Genomic DNA, 21,742 nt, shown 5'->3' on the forward strand with positions numbered 1-21,742 from the left:
CACTTTATAAAAGATGAACACTGGTTTAATAAACATGTCCATGTTTTTTTAGAAACATTTTTCCAAAAGCAGAATGATTGGTACCTGATGGAAGAATTGGTTTATAAAGCTAACATGTTATACTCACTTGTGGATGCATTGTGCTGCCGTCATAACCCACTCCGGTGAGATCAGGGAGCCTCCACATGTACCTATTAGACCTGATTCTGTGTGTATAACAGCGACCTGCCAGGGCCACGCCCCATCCAAGGAATTTGTACCACCAACTATCCGACTGGACACCAAGGGGGAACCGCACACTGAATAATTTGCAGATGACACAAGAAAAAATTAAAAAAAATATTTTTCTTAGCTTTCATAATTAAATGTATACATAAATAACACAAAAAAAATGATGTCATTGCGGTGTACAGTGTGTGTGTGGACAGGTGTCTGCGAACCGGCCGGCATTCCCATACAAGTTTTTCACTTACATACATAAACATCTTCCACTTTGTTGTAAGTGCGTTATTTTTATTCACAATAAAATTGCTGCTAATGGTTTTACACTATGCAGAGTTTCCTTTCATGTTCTTGGTATCCGGATTGTCGGTCCATCCACTGAGTTACGATCCTCTGGTATCTCCCTCTGGTATCTCCACCTTATCAAGTATTCCATTACTGGTGATGATCTGATGTTCGGATATCCATTTCAGTTTACAGGCTTGCTTTCGCTTGCCTTCTGGTAAGCGTACATTTTGTACGGTGGAGGTTCACTTTATCTGGTGTCTCTTATTTTCACACGGAAAGATTATTTCAACAATTTCTATTTTTCACTGGACATTATTATTCACAGGATTGTGTTTATTGTTATCTCCTTCTCATTGGGGAGTTATCACTTCATATCACATTTTTTGCTTTACTGTTATAATGTGCCCATTCAGGCATATACATCAATCTTTCAGCACAGCTCTTCACTTTTTCCTTATTTAATATGTTTGTATATATTTTACAAATTGAGCTGCAGCTTGTTGCTTCCTATTTTGTGCTATTTTAGCGCGGTATGAAATGACTTTTTTCTCTTATGCTCTCCTGCTGTCTGTGCTCAGTAAAATATATAGAATCATTCACAAATATATAAGTACCTGAAATAAATAAATAAATAAATAGTCTACAATATCTACCATATAATCAACCATAGGGATGAGCCGAACACCCCCCTGTTTGGTTCGCACCAGAACATGCGAACAGGAAAAAAGTTCGTTCGAACACGCAAACACTGTTAAAGTCTATGGGACACGAACATGAATAATCAAAAGTGCTAATTTTAAAGGCTTATATGCAAGTTATTGTCATAAAAACTGTTTGGGGACCTGGGTCCTGCCCCAGGGGACATGTATCAATGCAAAAAAAGCTTTAAAAATGGCCGTTTTTTCAGGAGCAGTGATTTTAATAATCGCCCCCCTCTGACGCACGGTGACTTGACGGGACTTCCCTGTGACGTCACGGGAAATGCCACAGGGAAGTCCCGTCATGCCCCGTGCGTCAGAGGGGGCGGGGTCACCGGGTGGCCCCGCCCCCCGTTATTTAAGAACCGTCAGATGAGGAGACACCGTCACACAGTGGGAGCCTCCCTCCATGCCAGCATGGGTGCACAGCGGCCCGGAGAAGAAAATGAAGAAGAGAAGAAGAGAAGAAGATGAAGAGAAGAGCGGGAGCCTCCCCCCATGCCATGGGTGCGGAGCGGCCCGAGGAGAAGAAGATAGAAGACGCCGCGGAGGAGATGCTGGACGAGAACGCCGGAGGAAGAACCAGAAGAAGAAGAAGATGAAGGAAGCATTTAAATAAAGGAATTGTCAAAAACTGTCTCTTGTCATTTTTAACATTTTTGACAGTTTGTTAGTGAAATGGTAGGGGAAAGTACCCCCTTACCATTTCACACAGGGGGGGGCGGGATCTGGGGGTCCCCTTGTTAAAGGGGCTTCCAGATTCCGATAAGCCCCCCCGCCCGCAGACCCCCACAACCACCGGCCAGGGTTGTGGGGATGAGGCCCTTGTTCTCATCAACATGGGGACAAGGTGTTTTGGGGGGCTACCCCAAAGCACCCTCCCAATGTTGAGGGCATGTGGCCTGGTACGGTTCAGGAGGGGGGGCCGCACTCTCGTCCCCCCCTCTTTTCCTGCGGCCTGCCAGGTTGCGTGCTCGGATAAGGGTCTGGTATGGATTTTTGGGGGGACCCCACGCCGTTTTTTTTTTTTTTTTTGGCATGGGGTTCCCCTTAAAATCCATACCAGACCTGAAGGGTCCCCTGTGAACTTCTATGTGTATTGTCGGACGGCAATGCAATAGCCGCGAGTAGTTTTAAATGGGTTTTTTCTTTCGAAATGTCATTTTGCTGTCAGACTGTTCTAAACACAGGAAACATGCGCCCCTTTACAGGCATACTTTAGACACCTCCCAGCCACGAAATTTAAAGGGATATTACACTTTTATTGTTTGACTTTAAGCATTATTAAAATCACTGCTCCAGAAAAAACGGCCGTTTTTAAAACTTTTTTTTGCATTGATCCATGTCCCCTGGGGCAGGACCCAGGTCCCCAAACACTTTTTATGACAATAACTTGCATATAAGCCTTTAAAATTAGCACTTTTGATTTCTCCCATAGACTTTTAAAGGGTGTTCCGCGGCATTCGAATTTGCCGCGAGCACCCCAAATTGTTCGCTGTTCAGCGAACTTGCGAACAGCCAATGTTTGAGTCGAACATGAGTTTGACTCGAACTCGAAGCTCATCCCTAATCAACAATAACCGCTAAAACAAATGACAAAGCATAACAATAATGCCCTGTACACACAACCGGTTTTGCCGTCGGAATAAACTCTGAAGGTTTTTCCGACGGAGTTCCGACGGAATTCCGCTCAAGCTGTCTTGCCTACACACGGTCCCACCAAAGTATGACCGTCCAGAACGCGGTGACGTTCAACACGTACGACGGGACTAGAAAAAGGAAATTCAATAGCCAGTATCCAATAGCTTCCGTCCCGTACTTGCTTCAGAGCATGCGTCGTTTTTGGTACGTCGGAACAGCATACAGACGAGTGGGTTTCCCGATAGGAATTGGTTCCATCGGAAATATTTAGAACATGTTCTCTATCTAAGTCCGTCTGAATTTTCAATGGAAAAAGTCTGATGGGGCATACACACGATCGGAATATACGATGAAAAGCTCCCATCGGTCTTTTTCTGACGGACATCCCGTTCCTGTGTACGCGGCATTAGAGTTTATCCTGTATAGTGCTTGTGATTCTTCAATATTGTGATGATTCCTTTAACCACTTCACGCAAATTGCCGTACCCGTACGCCAGTACTTTGACGCTAAATACCAGGGTTATGGCAGCAGCTAGCTGTTCGGCTCCATAGCATTGGAGGGCGGAAGCAATGTCAAATGTCACTTCTGCCAAATGCTCTTAAAGGAGAATTTTTTTTTTCCAGACGAGCTCGCGCGCAGAAGCGAATGCATAGGTGAATAGCTTCCTGCATATGAAAACGGTGTTAAAACCACACATGTGAGGTATCGCCGTAAAGTCAAACTATAAAAGTGTAATAATCCTTTAAATTTCATACCTGGGGGGTGTCTATAGTATGCCTGTAAAGGGGCGCATGTTTCCTGTGTTTAGAACAGTCTGACAGCAAAATGACATTTCAAAGGAAAAAAAGTCCTTTAAAACTACTCGCGGCTATTAATGACTTGTCACATAAAAGTTCATTGATAAAAACGGCATGGGATTTCTCCACAGGGCAACCCCGAACCAAAATTTAAAAAATATGGCATGGGGGTCCCCCTAAATTCCATACCAGGCCCTTCAGGTCTGTTATGGATATTAAGGGGAACCCCGTGCCAAAATTTAAAAATAAAATGACGTGAGGGTCCCCTCAAAATCCATACCAGACCCTTCAAGCCGCAGGAAAAAGAGGGGGGACAAGAGAGCCCCCCTCCCACCGTACCAGGCCACATGCCCTCAACATTGGGAGGGTGCTTTGGGGTCCCCCCCAAAGCACCTTGTCCCCATGTTGATGGGGACAAGGGTCTCATCCCCACAACCCTGGCCCGGTGGTTGTGGGGGTCCTCCGCAGCGTCTTCTTCCCTTCTTCGTTCTCGGGCCGCTCCGGGAAACCCATAGTGAAGTCTCCGTCAAGTACCTGTGCATCGGGGGGGGGGTCACCGGGTGGCCCCGCCCTCCATTATTTAAGAAGTGTCAGAAGACGAGAAGCGTCACACAGCGGGAGCCTCCCATCATGGATGCGGAGCGGCCCGAGAACGAAGAAGGGGAGAAGACACCGCGGAGGAAGATGCCGGACGAGAACACCGGAGCAAGAAGCGGAGGATCGGAGGAAGAACCAGAGGAAGAAGAAGATGGAGGAAGAAACTGAAGAAATATAGAAGAAAGAAGATGGAAAGAAGACTTTAAATAAAGGAATTGTCAAAAACTGTCTCTGGTCATTTTTAACATTTTTGACACTTTTTTCGTGAAATGGTAGGGGTACTTTTGTACCTCCTTATCATTTCACACGGGGGGCAGGGATCTGGGGGTCCCCTTGTTAAAGGGGGCTTCCAGATTCTGATAAGCCCCCCACTCGCAGACCCCCACAACCACCGGGCAAGGGTTGTGGGGATGAGGCACTTGTCCCCATCAACCTGGGGACAAGGTGCTTTGGGGGGGCCCCAAAGCACCTTCCCAATGTTGAGAGCATGTGGCCTGGTACGGTTCAGGAGGGGGGGCGCTCTCTCATCCCCCCTCTTTTCCTGCGGCCTGCCAGGTTGCGTGCTCGGATAAGGGTCTGGTAAGGATTTTAGGGGGGACCCCACGCCATTTTTTTTTAAATTTTGGTGCAGGGTTCCCCTTAATATCCATACCAGACCTGAAGGGCCTGGTATTGAATTTAGGGGGACCCCCACGCCATTTTTTTTTAAATTTTGGTTCAGGGTTCCCCTGTGTGGAAATCCCATGCCGTTTTTATCAATGAACTTTTACTTGATAAGGGTCTTAAGTTTGCACCCCCCCGAAAGCTTAATACATTTGAAACTTATATGGATGTTCATAAATTTATCCGTAGAGTCAATGTCAAAAGATATATGCTTTCCAATCCAATTACAGAAAGAAGGGATTTTTTTATCGATTACCAACATACCGGACTTGGTAACGCTTCTCTGTTCAACCCCCCTGGGGCAATGGCTTCGTCTGTAAAAGTATTTAGAGATGTTTTGCTTAGAGATCTGGAAAATATGCCCATTAAGAGGGCAAGAAACAATCGGGAGTTTCAAGCTGGCCTTGACTCACTATGTAACAACAAGCAGATAGTCATCAGACCTGCTGATAAGGGGGGGATCGTTATTCTTAACCAGTGTGATTATCTGGCGGAGATGTATAGAATCCTGAATGATAGGGATACTTACACTCCTTTAAAATCAGATCCCAAGAGTTCCTATCTCGGTGAATTAGGCACCTGGCATGCCTGATATATATTATTTACCTAAGGTTCACAAACATCCTACTTGCCCCCCGGGACGTCCCATTGTGAGTGGGATTGATTCCCTTACGTCCCGGGTGGGTAAGTATATAGATTTCTTCTTGCAGCCTCTGGTTGCTAAGATGCCCTCCCTTATTAAGGATTCGAAACATGTAATCAACATATTGTCTAATCATACCCCTACTCCGTCTATGTGGATGGTTACTGCAGACGTGACATCTCTGTACACGATAATACCCCATGAACGAGGCCTCTTTGCCGTTGAGTACTATTTGAGGTGAGCTTCTGAGTTGTTTGACGAACAAATTAATTTTATCATGGACCTTTTGAGATATGCGGCGTTGCATAACTACTTTTGGTTTGACAAACAGTTTTATCGTCAAGACCGGGGAGTGGCGATGGGGGCTAAATATGCCCTCAGTCTCGCTAATCTCTTTATGGCCTTGTGGGAGGAGGATGTCGTCAATGTTTGCCAGAGGCCCCAGCTCGAGCTGTGGGGCAGGTACATCGACGACGTCCTCCTCCTGTGGGATGGGCCTCGGAGTGAACTAGATCTCTTTATGGAAGACCTTAATAGGAACACCAGGGAAATCTTTTTGAATTTTGAGGCTAGTCAATCTGATATTAATTTTCTAGATTTAAATATAACCATCCGTCATAACCAGTTCATCACTTCCACGTTCTTCAAAAGCACGGATCGCAATTCATATATATCAATTGATAGTTGCCACCATGAATCATGGCTCCAGTCTGTGCCTAAGAGCCAGTTTACGCGTCTCAAGCGAAACTGCTCGGATGACACAAAATTTTTGGAACAGGCAGACGTGCTGATTGAAAGATTCCTAGAGAAGGGTTATTCCTTAGAATCTTTGAAATCTGCTTTGGAAGCAGTCAACAATTTGGATAGAAATGAACTTTTGGGTGTTAGGCCATCTCGTGAGTGGGACTCTTCTCGTATCGCATTCATTACTACTTATTCTGTACAGCATAACAGTATAAAAAACCTGATACGCAAACATTGGTACATTTTGGAAAATGATCCTATCCTTAAAGCGGATCTTCACCCATTTTTTATACATGAGATCAGTGGCTTGCATATATAGCACCGAGTGCTATATGGACTTTTTTTTTTTCCCCTACCTTGCGATATACATGCTTTTATTTGTTCTGTCCCTGCGGCTGTGGGCGGGGACTTTGCGGGTATTTTCGTCATTTCCTATTACCGCCGCACTGTCTCCTGGGATCTCGTGTCATTCATCCCAGGAGTCAGTGCGGAGAGCCGCCGTGAAATCTCGCGTGATTTACTCCGACGCCGCCCGTTGTGATGGCAACCTGGGCTCTTGACGGCGATCCGATCTGTGTGTACTGAGCATGCGCGAGATCGGGGCTAGAACTGGAGGTGCATGCTGATCTATCAGCAGCACCATATCCCGGAAGAGTATGCCTGTGGGCTTCACATGCCCACAGGCAAGATGAAACCCGGCTAAAGAAAAAGATATACATTTTTTTTAATGCAGAAAACGGAGAGCAGTAAGCTGGAAAAACAGAACAAGTAAGTTCAATGTTAAAATATACTATACATTGTCAGTTTGCCAAAAATAAAAATTATTTGGAGACAGTGAAACCCCGCTTTAAATCCATCTTACCTGCCAAACCACAGGTGGTATTTAGAGGAGCATCATGTCTTAAAGACAGATTGGCCCCCAACGTCTTAGATCCCCCTGTTACAAAACCCTGTTTTTTTGGTAATCTGACAGGATATTATAAATGTGGTAGATGTCGAGTATGCTCTATTAATACAGGCACACAGAGACGCACTCACAGGATTACTGCTCATAGCACACAAATGGTACACGACATTGAGCCATTTATTACATGCTCGACGGAGGGGGTCGTCTATCTGCTCCAGTGCCCTTGTGGGTTGCAGTATGTGGGCAGGACTAGGCGACCCCTCTCCGTCAGATTAAACGAGCATATTACCAATATCAAAAATGGATTCCCAAAACATTCAGTTTCCAAACACTATTTAACCACACATAATAAGGATCCCTCTAATACTATTTTCCTGGGGATTGATAAATATCGACCACATTGGAGGGGTAGCTCTCTCGTCAGGAGTATCTCCAGACTTGAGATGCTATGGATCCACAAAATAAAATGCTATACCCCGTATGGACTTAACGTGGATATTGATACAAATGCGTTCATAGACAACTCTTGAGGGTGTCTTTTATCTGAAGTAGGGGGAGGAGCTTACATCTGCATTTATCAGGTGTTTGATTTCCAATATGTTATTGTATCTATGTTAATTTTTTTCTTTATTCTTTATTAAGATGAACCTTATATCTCTGTTCGATATTTGATCAATTGGATATTGGATACATGGTTTTATAGGCTTTGCTGTCTGACCCCTGTGTATGCTTCAAACCTGACTCGATGTGGGCTATAGGAAATTATGTTTTGTTCTTGTTACTATACCAATGGGGTGGCAGCTTTTCCTAAGGATTAATATCAATATACTATAATTTTTTTCCCTGAGGGGGGTGGAAGTTAGGGTCCACGTATCTGGTATGTGCCATCTACTTTGATGGTCCTTTATGAGATCTATCTGAATAAGATCTTTATACCACCACTCAATGGTGTTTATACCATTTTTAACAATATTGTATGTTTTTTATTATGCTTTTCTGTCCTTTTCAATATTTATAATTTTTATTATCTATTTTTTATCTTTTAATTTTTAATTTCCAAACAACTGTATATTAGCAATCCCGAGCAACCCCTATGGTTTCCTTTTGAGGTAAAGGCCTAACTTGATTGGTGCCATGTGGTTGCTAACTAATTTACATGAGGGATTATGCTTCTAACATTTTTGGGTTTGTTTTTTTACTTTTTGTCTGACCCGCCGTAGGGGTACATCTTTCCAGTGTCCAATATGGCGGATCGGGACTCTTGCCATGTTCTTGGGTGGAACGCGGGATGATTTCCTAGTCCGGACTCACATCGAGGCTTGGTTTTCTATGGTATTATTTTTACGCGACACGTCAGTGCGTCGCCCGTGCCCCAGACGACGTTATTGTGTGACGAAACGCACGTCGGGAGGAGCTGACGTGCTGACATCTCGTGTGCTGTGTTCTAGGGACGGGTGTCCATACAAGCCGGCCGGCTGATTTGTTTTTACTGCTCTAATACATTGTAAGTAGCTTTCCTTTATTTTAATAAATGATGCATAAACAGTATTACGCTATGGTGATCCTTTTTTGTTCTGGGAACATCTGAATATCACCGTATTCCATCGGGTTATGGTCTTTGGCTGATGAGTTTGGCGATCCCCATGCTGACCCCCTAGAAGGGTTTTTCCTGGAGATTTCCTGTGTCCCCTTAACTGGATAAAGGCCTTGGCCGGGTATAGGTCGCAAGCATATTTAGCTTGCCATCTGGTAAGCGAGCATTTTTTTATCACTGGTGGTGCGGTGGAGGACGAAATTTAAATATTTTGGACTATATTACAATTTTTGGTTGATTTTTACAGCACTTTCTATTCACATTTATGGACGTTTCATATTGTTTTTATATCATTGATTTGATTATCATTGGTGCATGTTACTTAGTTTACTTAGCGCTGCTACTTATTATTTATTTGAACTTGTATGTGTATTGTCAGACCGACAATTCATTAATAGCCACGAGTAGTTTTAAATTACTTTTTTTCCTTTGAAATGCCATTTTGCTGTCAGACTGTTCTAAACATGGGAAACATGCACCCCTTTACAGGCATACTATAGACACCCCCCACTTACAAAATTTAAAGGAATATTACACTTTTATTGTTTCACTTTAAGCATTATTAAAATCACTGCTCCTGAAAAAACTGACGTTTTTAAAACTTTTTTTTGCATTGATCCATGTCCCCTGGGGCAGGACCCAGGTCCCCAAACACTTTTTATGACAATAATTTGCATATAAGCCTTTAAAATTAGCACTTTTGATTATTCATGTTCGAGTACCATAGACTTTAACGGTGTTCGCGTGTTCGAACAAATTTTTTGCCTGTTCGCATGTTCTGGTGTGAACCGAAAAGGGGGGTGTTCGGCTCATCCCTACAGGAGAAACAATGCAAAGCGCACAGCACTGCCTGCTTGGAGGAGTGATAAAAGGACCAGCATGACCTGTTTTCAGCCTCTCGGGACACCATTCAACGCCTGCCAGCAGGAGGTCTGTGTGTAATAAAGGAGTGAGAGACTGTGACCTATACAGTGGAGAGCCAAATCGCCTGCCTCTGAGGGATTTCGGAGTACAGCCTTGCTATCCTAGCAAGCGGACCAGCCTGCGCTTCAGAGTAACTGGAAGCCCCTGCACTTAAGCCCATCGGGAGTTGCAGCTTGGCCCGGCGGCGCTATCTTTACCAGACGGATATTGTATTGCACTCACATATAAAGAGGAATCTACAAGTGGTGATATTTCTTCAGTTAAGCAGTCATCAGCATATCGTTTGTTCTACAGTCATTTAATTTCCTTTGTCTTTGTGGATTACAAATACTGCAGTTTAAACATCAGGCCAGCTTAAGATATCCGGAATTGAAAGAACTTTCATCATCTTCCTCTTTTACCAAGCATTGCTGCTCTACTTATAAGTTGAACTCTGAATTATAGCCTAGGGGGAGCCATTGAGTATATGCTAGACTTTACACTGTGTTCTTGAATGTAAAGATTATATACTGCATTTTGGTCTGTGTGTTGAGGCCTCAGTGGGAAGATATTGAGCACTTATCCCTCTGTACACCAGTTTACATATACTCTTTAAAGTGACTATAAGGTTATAAGTTCTGTATATGTGCATTAAATAATAAAAATTCACAATTATAATTTGTGTTTATTCATTGTTCTTCATTGTGTTCCATTACTTATTATAGTAAACTTTTCTGAGTGGTTCAGTGATATTGTGTGAGTTTCTCATTGCTAACGTCACATTGCAGAATGGAACCCAAGGTGTCAGAGGTAAGAGAGGATCTGCAGAGTCGGGGTAGCCAGTGGGGTATAGAGTCAATCAGCAGCCCTCACGAGGGTACCGCTACATGTATAAGTCTTATTGTCAGCCAGGGCCAGACCTGTGGACTACAGAACACCTTCATGAGGATGATGAGAGAAGATGGTGTTCTGTAGTCCAAACACACAGCCATAATGGCTTTACCACTTCGAAAGGACAGTTACGGTGAATACCATATAATAATTTTCTGTTCATAAGTTTAGAAGCACATTCCCCCATATTTTATTAAAACTAGAATTCTTTCTTGGAATATTGGAAATAGATGGCAGTGTGGTTGATTTACTAAAGGAGTAAAGCTTTCTCATTTTGTCAAGTAAATGTTTTACTTAGCTCAGCCAATGAAGGAAAGCTGTGCTGACTTTAATCATCCAATCATCTCCAAACTAAAATCCATTTTTTAATCCTTTCACGTAATTGGGTATTCTTTGCAAAGTGAATGTCATTTGCTATTTTAATAAATCAACCCCATTTTTTAGGTCAGCTGAAATGGAAGTGTTCCATTATATTAGTGTCAGCAGAAAGAGTAGTTTGGACCAGGATCATCCAGTGATTATGTGAAAGGCTGGGGGGGGACAAGTCACCCCATTGTCTAAATCAGTTATGATGATGCGTCATCCAGTTGTTTGTGATGATAATGTGACACTACCTTTAGATGGCATTGTTGATAGTGGAACACTGGTGTATGGATAGACAGTGCTTCCTATGAAGCTGGAATTACCTGGGTTGTTGTTGTTTCCTCCACATGTCATTGTTGGTGTAGGGATATTTGACACATAATTGAATGCAACGTTCAGGTTGGTGCTGATCCAGGTTTGGTAGCTTGTCACCAGTGTATACAACCCGGGGTAGTTGGGCTTTGCACATCCTAATCCCGAACTCGCAACTCCCACCTGGTACCATACGCCCTGGACCTTACACACCAGAGGTCCTCCTAAGTCACCCTGTAAGACATTAATAATCATTAGCTGCACAAAAAGTCTATCTATTCAGTATACTTCAACAAAATGTTTCAGTCTTAACATTCGTCTTTTTCAATGAATGTGTAATCACTCAAAAACTAGTTGAGCACCCAGTAAATGGGAATAGAATAGGCACAGCACAAGAACTTTAAGAATTAGCAACCAAATCAATCTTGATTTGGTAAATTTGCTTAAAGGATAAATTTTGTTCACCTTATAGCATTAACGTACTTCTTTTGCAAAAATAAAAAATCTTTCAATCTTACTATGTAACTATGTAAATGATCACCACTCCACTAAATACTCAGGCATCATTTTTTTTCTACCTTAGCTTTCATCTTAAATAGATTGTTTATTTGGCAGAGTGTGCAGGAGCTGAGAAATCAGATGACAGCCTATGTGGCAGAGCTGTAGTATTGAAAACAGGATATGTATGTCCCAGGCTTGTAAAGCTCACCATACACTATACACTCTGATTGTACAATCTCTATTAGATCTACCACCAACTATGTACAGTAGTGCAAGGGCCTGCCTGGTTGAATGCAGAGTGAATAGATAGATCACTGGTGGGTGTGTCCTCCTATTATATAGTTTTGGTAAATCTAAAGGAGATTGTACAATTAGATTGTGCAGTGTATGGCCATCTTTATACACCTAAAATGGCCTAGTTGCACTGCCATTACTGTTAACAGCACACTAAACACAGAAGCAAGCACACATTTTGCCACGTAAAAAAAAAAAAAAAAGCCACAAATGCAGAAAAATGCATAGTAAAAAATGTGAAACCCGCCGAAATGTCCCATGAGCTACTCTTCCAAGCGTAGCACAGTCCATTGAAATCAATCGGCCTCCCTATGCCTTTCACTGGAAAAACAAGCCGAAAAATGCATGAACGGGGCCTGAAAGTAAAATTGGTTTGTTTACACAAGAACAATGAGGCTCCATTCACATCTGTGCGTTTCCAAACGCATGGCAAACCGCACAGAAAATGCACGTTTTTTGCCTTGCATTTTAGAAATGTGCCACAAACGCACCAAAAAAATACAGTAAAAAACACTATACTCCACTCAATCACTGGGGTGATTGTTGCATGTAGGGCAGCCTATTCAAGTGAAAGGGCTGCCCTATGAATGACGAACGAAAACGCTGCAAAACGCCCCCCAACAAAATGCATGCTACGCAGAGATGTGCACTGGACTTGACAGCTGAGTGTCTACGTCCACTCCCTCCTATGTACTTGTATAAAGCTGGTGGTCATACACTATGCAATCTGATTGTACTATCTCTGTATAATCTCCTTTAAATTTACCAGAATTATGAAATAGAACGGCTCACCTATCTATCCATTCACTCTGTATCCAATCACGCAGGTCCTTGCACTACATAGTTGATGGTAGCTCTAAATGAGATTGTACAAACAGATTGTATAGTGTATGGTGAGCTTTACAGAACCCAGAACACACTTCTCCTGTTTTCAATATACTACAGCTCCATCCACATGCTATCTGATTGCTCAGCTCCTGCACACTCTCCCAAATGAATGATCTATGCAAGATGAAGTTTAATATAGAAAAAAAAATGATGCCTGTGTATTTAGTGAGAACGGTGATCACTGATTGCATTTAATAAAAGTGCACCTGGAGGTGGGTGGTAGTGATCTCCTGGAGTAGGAAGGTAGGTGATGCAGGTTGTGTGCTAATCAGGTCAGCTGGTAAACTCCTTCCTGTGGCATGTCCTATGGTCTGTCCAGAAAGGAAGGAAGGAATATTGAAGTTTTTTTTTTTACAGCCAGCTTTACACAGAGGTAAGGGGTGTGTAGAATAAATAGAAAGTTTTTTTATTTTTACAAAAGAAGTACATTAATGCTATATCACAGGGGAGCTGGAATTTTGGGCCCTTTCACACGTGCGGACCGTTTTCTCATATGTCCGTTAACGGATAAAAATGGACCTCAATGCAACTCTATGGGATAGCGGACGTTAGCGGATAAACATCCGCTAATGTCCATTAACATCTGTCTCCGTTCAGCTCCGTTTTTTTGGATGGAAGAAAACGCTATTTTTATTCCGTAAAAAAAACGGAACTGATGAAAAACGGATGTTTGCGGACTATCCGTTAACATCCAATCCGCTGACATCTGTTTTTCATCAAAATATGTAATTCAATATGCATACATTACAATTAACCTATGACCCAGGTAGTGGTCATTAGTAAAAGTCACATGCACAAGCACATGCTGGAGAGAGGAGAAGAGAAAAAAATGACAAGAGATGTATCCCATGAGCAGCTCATCCAACTTGTGCATGCCAGGTCAGCATTATGGGACAAGGGAAGTGCAGAGTACAGCGACCGAAACAGCACAAGTATGAAGTGGGAAGAAATATTCGAGGAGGTCACTCCAAACTCAGTAATAGACATCGTCGGATACGTGGTAAGCATTTTGTGGGATGAGGGTGGGTTGGCATGGTTAAACTTATAGTACACCCATATGTTAGCATCCTGATAATTGTAGTCCAACTCACCATGCAAATTCCAGCACTCTTCTCCTACATTAGGCCCCATGTAGACGTTTCGCTGGTGCAAACTCTTCTGAATGAAGCTGGAAACTGACGTTTAGAAACGCCCATTTTGCCGCATTTGCATGCCGCGTTGAGCCTCGTTTAGTATGTATATTTGTATTTAGTGTGTCACTTGCCACATCACCTGCCACAAGTTGTGGATTGTCCACCTGCTACGTCACCTTGCCACGTGACCTGGCCCCGTCGCCTGCCATGTGACCTGGCCACGTCACCTGCCACGTCACATGGCCACGTCACCTGCCACATCACCTGGCCATGTCACCTGGCCATGTCACCTTGCCACGTCACCTGCAATCATCACCTGCCACGTCACCTAGCCACGTTACCTGCAAACATCACCTGCAAATGTCACCTGCCACGTCACCTGGCCACATCACATGCAAACGTCACATGCAAACGTCACCTGCCACGTCACCTGGCCACGTTGTCATCCCGCAGTGTACAGCAAATATATCCTAAATGGCGCAGAGATAATTACAGTACTACTAGTGAAGCCATTTTATAGGCATACGTATATGTAAAACTGACAAAAATAATTGTTAAAAACCACTGTATTCCACATATGGGTTTTAAATAGTATACAAAATTGTCATGTTGGAGTTCTATCAGTTGTGTCTACTGTTCCTATGCAGGTGAAAAAATAATGACAAGGTGGAGATCCCTAAGAGACCGCTATAGGCGGGAGCTGAAAGAGGAAGCAAAAGACAGTCAGAGCGGAGCAGGATCGTCCAGCAAAAAAAAAGCCCCTTCTTTGAGATGCTGGACTTCTTGAGATGTGTGATGGACTTAAGAAGGTAAGTAAATACATTATTTCTCCCCTATAATAAATTATTTGGCCTAGTCGAAATAATCATATACTCCAAAGAGGAAGAAAACCATGAAAAAAAAAAAAACCTGCAGGCATAATGAGCTAGTATGCATAGCATACTAGCTCATTATGAATTTCTTGCCCGAGATCGAAGCCCCCGCATCGGCCCTCGTTACCCTCCTCCGTCACCGCCATCACTTCTGGAGTGACTTCCGGGTATCACGGCTCCGGTGCTGTGACTGGCCGTAGCCGCGTTTACGTCATGCGTGCGGGAGCCACCAGTCACGGCACGATTGCCTTCAGAAATAGCACGCCTAGTCAGGCGCCGTTGTCTATGTGTTTTTAGCAAATATCTCCTAACCGTGTAGGCAGCCATGTTAAGTTTTATGGAGGAGATGAGGGCAACAAGAAGGGCTGATACCACCGACCCATTTTCAGACCCCAATAACCAGGATGCTAGTTTTGCTAGGAATCTGTACCACCATCTAGTTAGAGTTCTTAAAATGGATGTTCAAATGTCCATTTTTAATTTTACAGGTGTGTGCATAAGGGCTGCAATGTCTGGAGAACCCATGCCACCAGTCATTACCAATCACCAACGTCCATACCATGGTGAGCAAGCTCCACAGCATTCATTTCACCATCCATATCATCCAGGCATTAACCCCCATCACCAACGTGCACCAGCCCCCACTGCCCAAAATGTTGTACCCCCACCGCAAGTGGCACCCACCTATGAGTCCTCCAGTTCACAGGGCACTTCATACAGTCTTTCCTCCCAGTCATCCACTCCCTATTCCACTTCCCACAGTCCTTATTATCAGGACCTTTAAAGAATCCCCATTTTAAGTTGCCCCGTTGTAGCTGGCCACCAAGTTTGCACTGATACACTACATGTTATATATGTGTATATATTTGTACAAAAATTATGTTTGTACAGTTTGAATAATTTTCGAGATATTTGTTGTGGTCATTGTCTATTATTAATAAAAATAATTGACTGCATGGAAACTGTAATTTTATTATTGTACTCTATATAAACCAAAAACAACTGATACAAATGAATGTGATGGTCCTAGGGTGAGTGATGATCGATGTTGGCACTAGGAGACTGAAAATAATAAGCTTTAATCATACACTGATAGAGGTCACAAGACTGCTATACTGTTAATGTGAAAATGTATATTTCGTCAAACTATTGAATTTACATTTTCTATGGGAAAACAAATACAATGCAGGGTACAAAAAGGGGGTCAAACATGGTACTAGCAAATTATACCTAATAAAGTGCCTGGTGAGTGTTTTTACACATGTTGATACTGCCACGGAACCTCTCCCTCTGGGGACATTAAATAGTTTGCAAACGTTTCACGCATGGTAACGACTGAATTGTTGGGTCGCAGTCCGGCAAACCGTACAGAAGGTAAATCGATCTCGTCCTCTTCCTCAACAGTAATTCCTTCTTTCTCACGTATAATGTTATGGAGGACACAACATGCTTGTATAGCTAGTTCGGCATTCTCCAGGCTCAGTTGAATTGTTGTATGGAATATGCGCCACTTGCTTGTCAAAATGCCAAAGGTGCATTCAATAAGGCGCCTTGCACGACTCAACCGATAGTTAAACATTTTTTGGGGGGGAGTTAGATTGTGCCTGGCATAAGGCCTTGAAAGTGCAAATGCTTCATCAGGTACAAGCACATGTGGCATATCTGGACCTACAGTTCCTGGAAGAGGTTTGTTTGATGGCAAATGAAAGTGGCCCTCAAGTAGTCTTCTCCCCATTGCTGATGCTGTAAACACTCTTGAGTCTGCAGTACGTCCATATGCCCCAATATCTACAGGTACAAACTTATAATTACTGTCACAGATTGCCATAAGCACAAGGGAGAAATATTTCTTATAGTTAAAATATTGTGAGCCAGATCCAGGTGGCATCTGAATTCGGATGTGTTTCCCATCCAGGGCTCCGACACAATTATGGAATTGGGTCTTCTTCCAAAACCCATTTGCAATTTCTTGCCACGTGGATGTATCTGGAACAGGCATTGCAGTACACTGAAGCTCCTCCCATATTGCTTGACAGGTGTTGTGCAATTGTAGAGGTTCCCACCAAAAAGTAGTGGTTTAGGGACGTATAGGATAGTCCAGATGCCAGAAACCTAGGAAGAGTAGAACAAATGATGAAAGGAATCCTACATTATGCTGGACATAATCAAGCAGAAAGGCTGGCTGGCTTACCTCAGGGTAAGTAGAAGTCGCTCCTCTGGTGGCACACAACGTCTCATATCCGTGTTTATCCTTTCCAAACGGGGATGCAACTTTTCTAATAAAAATTCAAATGTTGGTACAGACATTCGCGTAAAATTAAAAAATGTTTGTGGGAAACGTCACAGATCTGCATACTGCAGAGCAAAAAACCCTTCAGTGGGCCTCTTGAGCAGCATGGGACGTGTCCAGTACCTGCGTCTTACTGCAGAAATCTTCCTGGTCATGCTTTTCTGTCTCCTCCAATACAAATAAATATGTGAAAAGTGTGGTGTCCATTTGTATAGCACCCCTCTGAGTCAATACTTTGTAGAACCTCCTTTCACTGCAATTACAGCTGCAAGTCTTTTTGGGGATGTCTCTATCAGCTTTGCATATCTCGAGAGGGACATTTCTGCCCATTCTTCTTTGCAAAATAGCTCAAGCTCTGTCAGATTGGATGGAGAGTGTCTGTGAACAGCAATTTTCAAGTCTTGCCACAGATTCTCAACTGGATTTAGGTCTAAACTTTGACTGGGCCATTCTAACATATGCATATGCTTTGATCTAAATCATGCCATTGTAGCTGTATGTTTAGGGTCGTTGTCCTGCTGGAAGGTGAACCTCCGCCCCAGTCTCAAGTCTTTTGCAGACTCTAACAGGTTTTCTTCTACGATTGCCCTGTATTTGGCTCCATCCATCTTCCCATCAACTCTGACCAGCTTCCCTGTCCCTGCTGAAGAAAAGCATCCCCACAACACGATGCTGCCATCACCGTGTTTCACGGTGGGGATGGTGTGTTCAGGGTGATGTGCAGTGTTAGTTTTCCACCACATAGAATTTTGCTTTTAGGCCAAAAAGTTCAATTTTGGTCCCATCTGACCAGATCACCTTCTTCCACATGCTTGCTGTGTCCTCCATATAGCTTTTCGCAAACAGGACTTCTTATGGCTTTCTTTCAACAATGGCTTTCCTTTTGCCACTCTTCCATAAAGGGCAGATTTGTGGAGAGCACGACTAATAGTTGTCCTGTGGACAGATTCTCCCACCTGAGCTGTGGATCTCTGCAGATCCTCCAGAGTTACCATGGACCTCTTGGCTGCTTCTCTGATTCATGGTCTCCTTTCCCGGCCTGTCAGTTTAGGTGGACGGTCATGTCTTGGTAGGTTCGCAGTTGTGCCATACTCTTTCCATTTTCGGATGGTGGATTGAACAGCGCTCCGTGAGATGTTCAAAGCTTGGGATATTTTTTATAACCTAACTCGGCTTTAAACTTCTCCACAACTCTCCTTGCTCCTCATCAGCTGAGATTTCCAACCCCACTAGACCTTCAGTCCTCTCTGAGACCTGCACTGAGAGGAATGAAGGTGTAGAATTAGGTGTGTCACAGCCAAGTACTTGTGGGCAATCTGATTTTGTTACACCGACGTCAGATTGTACCAGGCAAATTTCCCTGCCCCAGCTGCTGCACCGCCGAAAGAAGTTTGCTCCCAGCCATCCACATGCCCAGCGGTTGAATGCTAGCTTGGCAAAATTGCTAGCACTTCAACTGCTGCCTTTTCAGTTGGTAGACTCTGCCCCCTTCCGTGAGTTTGTGGAATGTGCGGTTCCTCAGTGGCAGGTACCCAAACGCCACTTTTTCTCACGGAAGGCGATTCCGGCTCTCTACCAGCATGTGGAAGGCAATGTCCATGCCTCGCTGGACAGGGCGGTCAGCGGTAAGGTGCATATTACCGCTGACTCATGGTCCAGCAGGCATGGACAGGGACGTTACCTAAGTTTCACGGCGCATTGGGTGACTCTGCTGGCAGCTGGGAAGGATGCAGGACAAGGTGCAGTAGTGTTGGAGGTTGTTCCGCCACCACTCCTCCAAAATGCTAATGATTGTGACACGCCTCTCTCCTCCACCCCCTCCTCTTCTTCTTCCTCCATGGCCTCTTCCTCGGAACCAGCGGTGCTCCGTAGTCGTTCAAGGGGCTACGCAAGTACGCAGGCCAAAAGATGCCATGCGGTGCTTGAGCTGGTGTGCTTGGGGGACAGGAGCCACACTGGGGCAGAGGTTCTGTCAGCTCTGCAGGGGCAGGTTCAGAGGTGGTTGACGCCACGCCAACTTAAGGCAGGAATGGTGGTTTGCGACAATGGCACCAACCTCCTCTCTGCCCTCCGACAGGGACAAATGACCCATGTGCCCTGTTTGGCTCACGTCCTTAACTTGGTGGTGCAGCGGTTCTTGGGCAGGTACCCGGGCTTACAGGATGTCCTGAGGCAGGCCAGGAAAGTCTGTGTGCATTTCCGCCGGTCATATAATGCCAGTGCTTGGCTGACGGACCTCCAAAAGGAGTTTAACCTGCCCAGGAACCGCCTAATCTGTGACATGCCCACCAGGTGGAACTCAACGTTGGCCATGCTGCAGCGGCTGCACACGCAGCAGAGGGCCATCAATGAGTACCTGTGCGACTATGGCACCAGGACAGGGTCAGGGGAGCTTGGGTTTTTTTCCCCGCGCCAGTGGGCCATGATCAGGGATGCATGCACTGTCCTGTCACCATTTGAGGAGGCCACGAGGATGGTGAGCAGTGACAGTGCATGCATCAGTGACACTGTCCCCCTTGTCCACATGTTGGAGCACACGCTGCGTGGAATAATGGACAGGGCACTTGAGGCAGAACAGAGGCAGAAAGAGGAGGACTTCCTTAGCTCTCAAGGCCCCCTTTATCCAGACAGTGTTCCTGCGTGCCCGCCGATCACACAGGAAGAGGACGAGGAGGAGGAGGAGGAGGAAGAGGAGGAAGATTGTGTCAGTATGGAGGTGGAGCCTGGCACTCAGCATCAGCAGCAGTCTTTAAGGGATCAGTCCCAAGAAACACATGGACTTGTACGTGGCTGGGAGGAGGTGGCTGCGGACCATGTCGTCCTTAGTGACCCAGAGGACTCCGGACCGAATGCCTCAGCAAACCTACGCTGCATGGCCTCCCTGATCCTGCAAAGCCTGCGTAAGGATCCTCGTATTCGTGGTATCAAGGAGAAGGACCAATACTGGCTGGCAACCCTCCTTGATCCACGTTACAAGGGTAAGGTTGCGGACCTTATCTTGCCATCGCAGAGGGAGCAGAGGATGAAACATCTTCGGGAGGCCTTGCAGAAAGGTCTGTGCAACGCGTTCCCAGAGACTGGGAGGTTACAAACTCCTGTTTCTGGACAACGTGTTGCTGAGGCTTCGGTCAGTCAAAGAAGGAGCGGTGGAGAAGGTGGCCGTCTGACCGATGCGTTCAGACAATTTTTTGGTCCGCAGCCCCAAGGTATGATCGGTTCCAGCAACCATCGCCAGCGTCTGTTTTACATGGTGCAGGAATACCTAGGGGCAAGATCAGACTTGGACACCTTTCCCACCGAAAATCCTCTGGGTTACTGGGTCTTGAGGATGGATCACTGGCCAGAGCTTGCACAGTATGCAATTGAGCTACTGGCCTGTCCTGCATCCAGCGTTCTTTCGGAACGCACATTCAGTGCTGCTGGAGGCGTGGTAACCGATCACAGGGTGCGTCTGTCCACTGACTCGGTCGATCGACTGACCTTCATAAAAATGAATCAGTCTTGGATCACCACCAGCTACCAAGCACCTGATGCTGATGTAACCGAATAATTTTTTTTGAAGTCTCAGATCCCTTCAAAGACTGCCTATGCTGATGCTGAGTGACTATCCCTGAGTAATTATCCTCTTCCTCCTCAATCATCACGCTGATAGCTTGTAAGAACATTTTTGGTTCTGGGCGCCACCACCAGTGCCTAAGGCACAATTTTTAGGCCCCTGTTTAACAGGGGCGTGTAATTACAATTTTTGATGTAATACTTTGCAGCAGGGCTCGTTCCTGCATTCCAACTAGAGTGTCTGTGAGGGGTTGCAGTGTTGTGGCACCAGCACCAGTGCCTAAGGCCCATTTTTTCTGCCCCTGTTTAACAGGGGCGTGTAATTACAATTTTTGATGCAATACTTTGCAGCAGGGCTCGTTCCTGCATTCCAACTAGAGTGTCTGTGAGGGGTTGCAGTGTTGTGGCACCAGCACCAGTGCCTAAGGCCCATTTTTTCTGCCCCTGTTTAACAGGGGCGTGTAATTACAATTTTTGATGCAATACTTTGCAGCAGGGCTCGTTCCTGTGTTCCAACTAGAGTGTCTGTGAGGGGTTGCAGTGTTGTGGCACCAGCACCAGCACCAGTGCCTAAGGCCTAATTTTTCAGCTCCTGTTCAACAGGGGCATGTAATTACAATTCTTGATCTAATATTTCACAGCAGGGCCCTGTGAGGGCTTACAGTGTTGTGGCCACAGCAACACCTAAGGCCCAAATTTCTGCTGAGTATATAGGGCAGGACCCTACTTTCAAACAACTAACTTACAAACGACTCCTACTTGCAAACGGAAGGAGACAACAGGAAGTGAGATTAAATCTACCCCTAGGAAGGGAAATTCTCTCCTGTAAGAGTTAATATGGGAAAAACATTTCTCCTTTCCACTGATGCTTTCCAATCCATTGGGACAAAAAGTGAGGTGAAATCTTCTGAAGAGGAGGAAAGACAGCAAACAAATGTCACAGGG

The 21,742-nt window shown here is 44.7% G+C and overlaps 1 protein-coding gene across 6 annotated transcripts in view; it reads right to left on the bottom strand.

Annotated features, from left to right (window-relative positions):
- LOC141148245 (transmembrane protease serine 9-like) overlaps positions 1 to 21,742 on the bottom strand; it is a 437,906-nt gene that overhangs the window by 13,307 nt on the left and 402,857 nt on the right. For 5 of the 6 annotated variants that reach the window (XM_073635506.1, XM_073635509.1, XM_073635508.1 and 2 more), the window contains 2 exons: positions 11,276 to 11,498; positions 128 to 299 (listed from right to left, as the gene is read on the bottom strand). The exons of the other annotated variant lie outside the window; for it this stretch is intronic. In XM_073635506.1, the coding sequence (XP_073491607.1) occupies positions 128 to 299; positions 11,276 to 11,498 (395 nt within the window). The remainder of the gene's footprint in view (positions 1 to 127; positions 300 to 11,275; positions 11,499 to 21,742) is intronic. 6 annotated transcript variants of the gene reach the window in all.

This window comes from Aquarana catesbeiana, linkage group LG06 (assembly GCF_042186555.1).
Source record: "Aquarana catesbeiana isolate 2022-GZ linkage group LG06, ASM4218655v1, whole genome shotgun sequence".
NCBI lineage: Eukaryota > Metazoa > Chordata > Amphibia > Anura > Ranidae > Aquarana > Aquarana catesbeiana.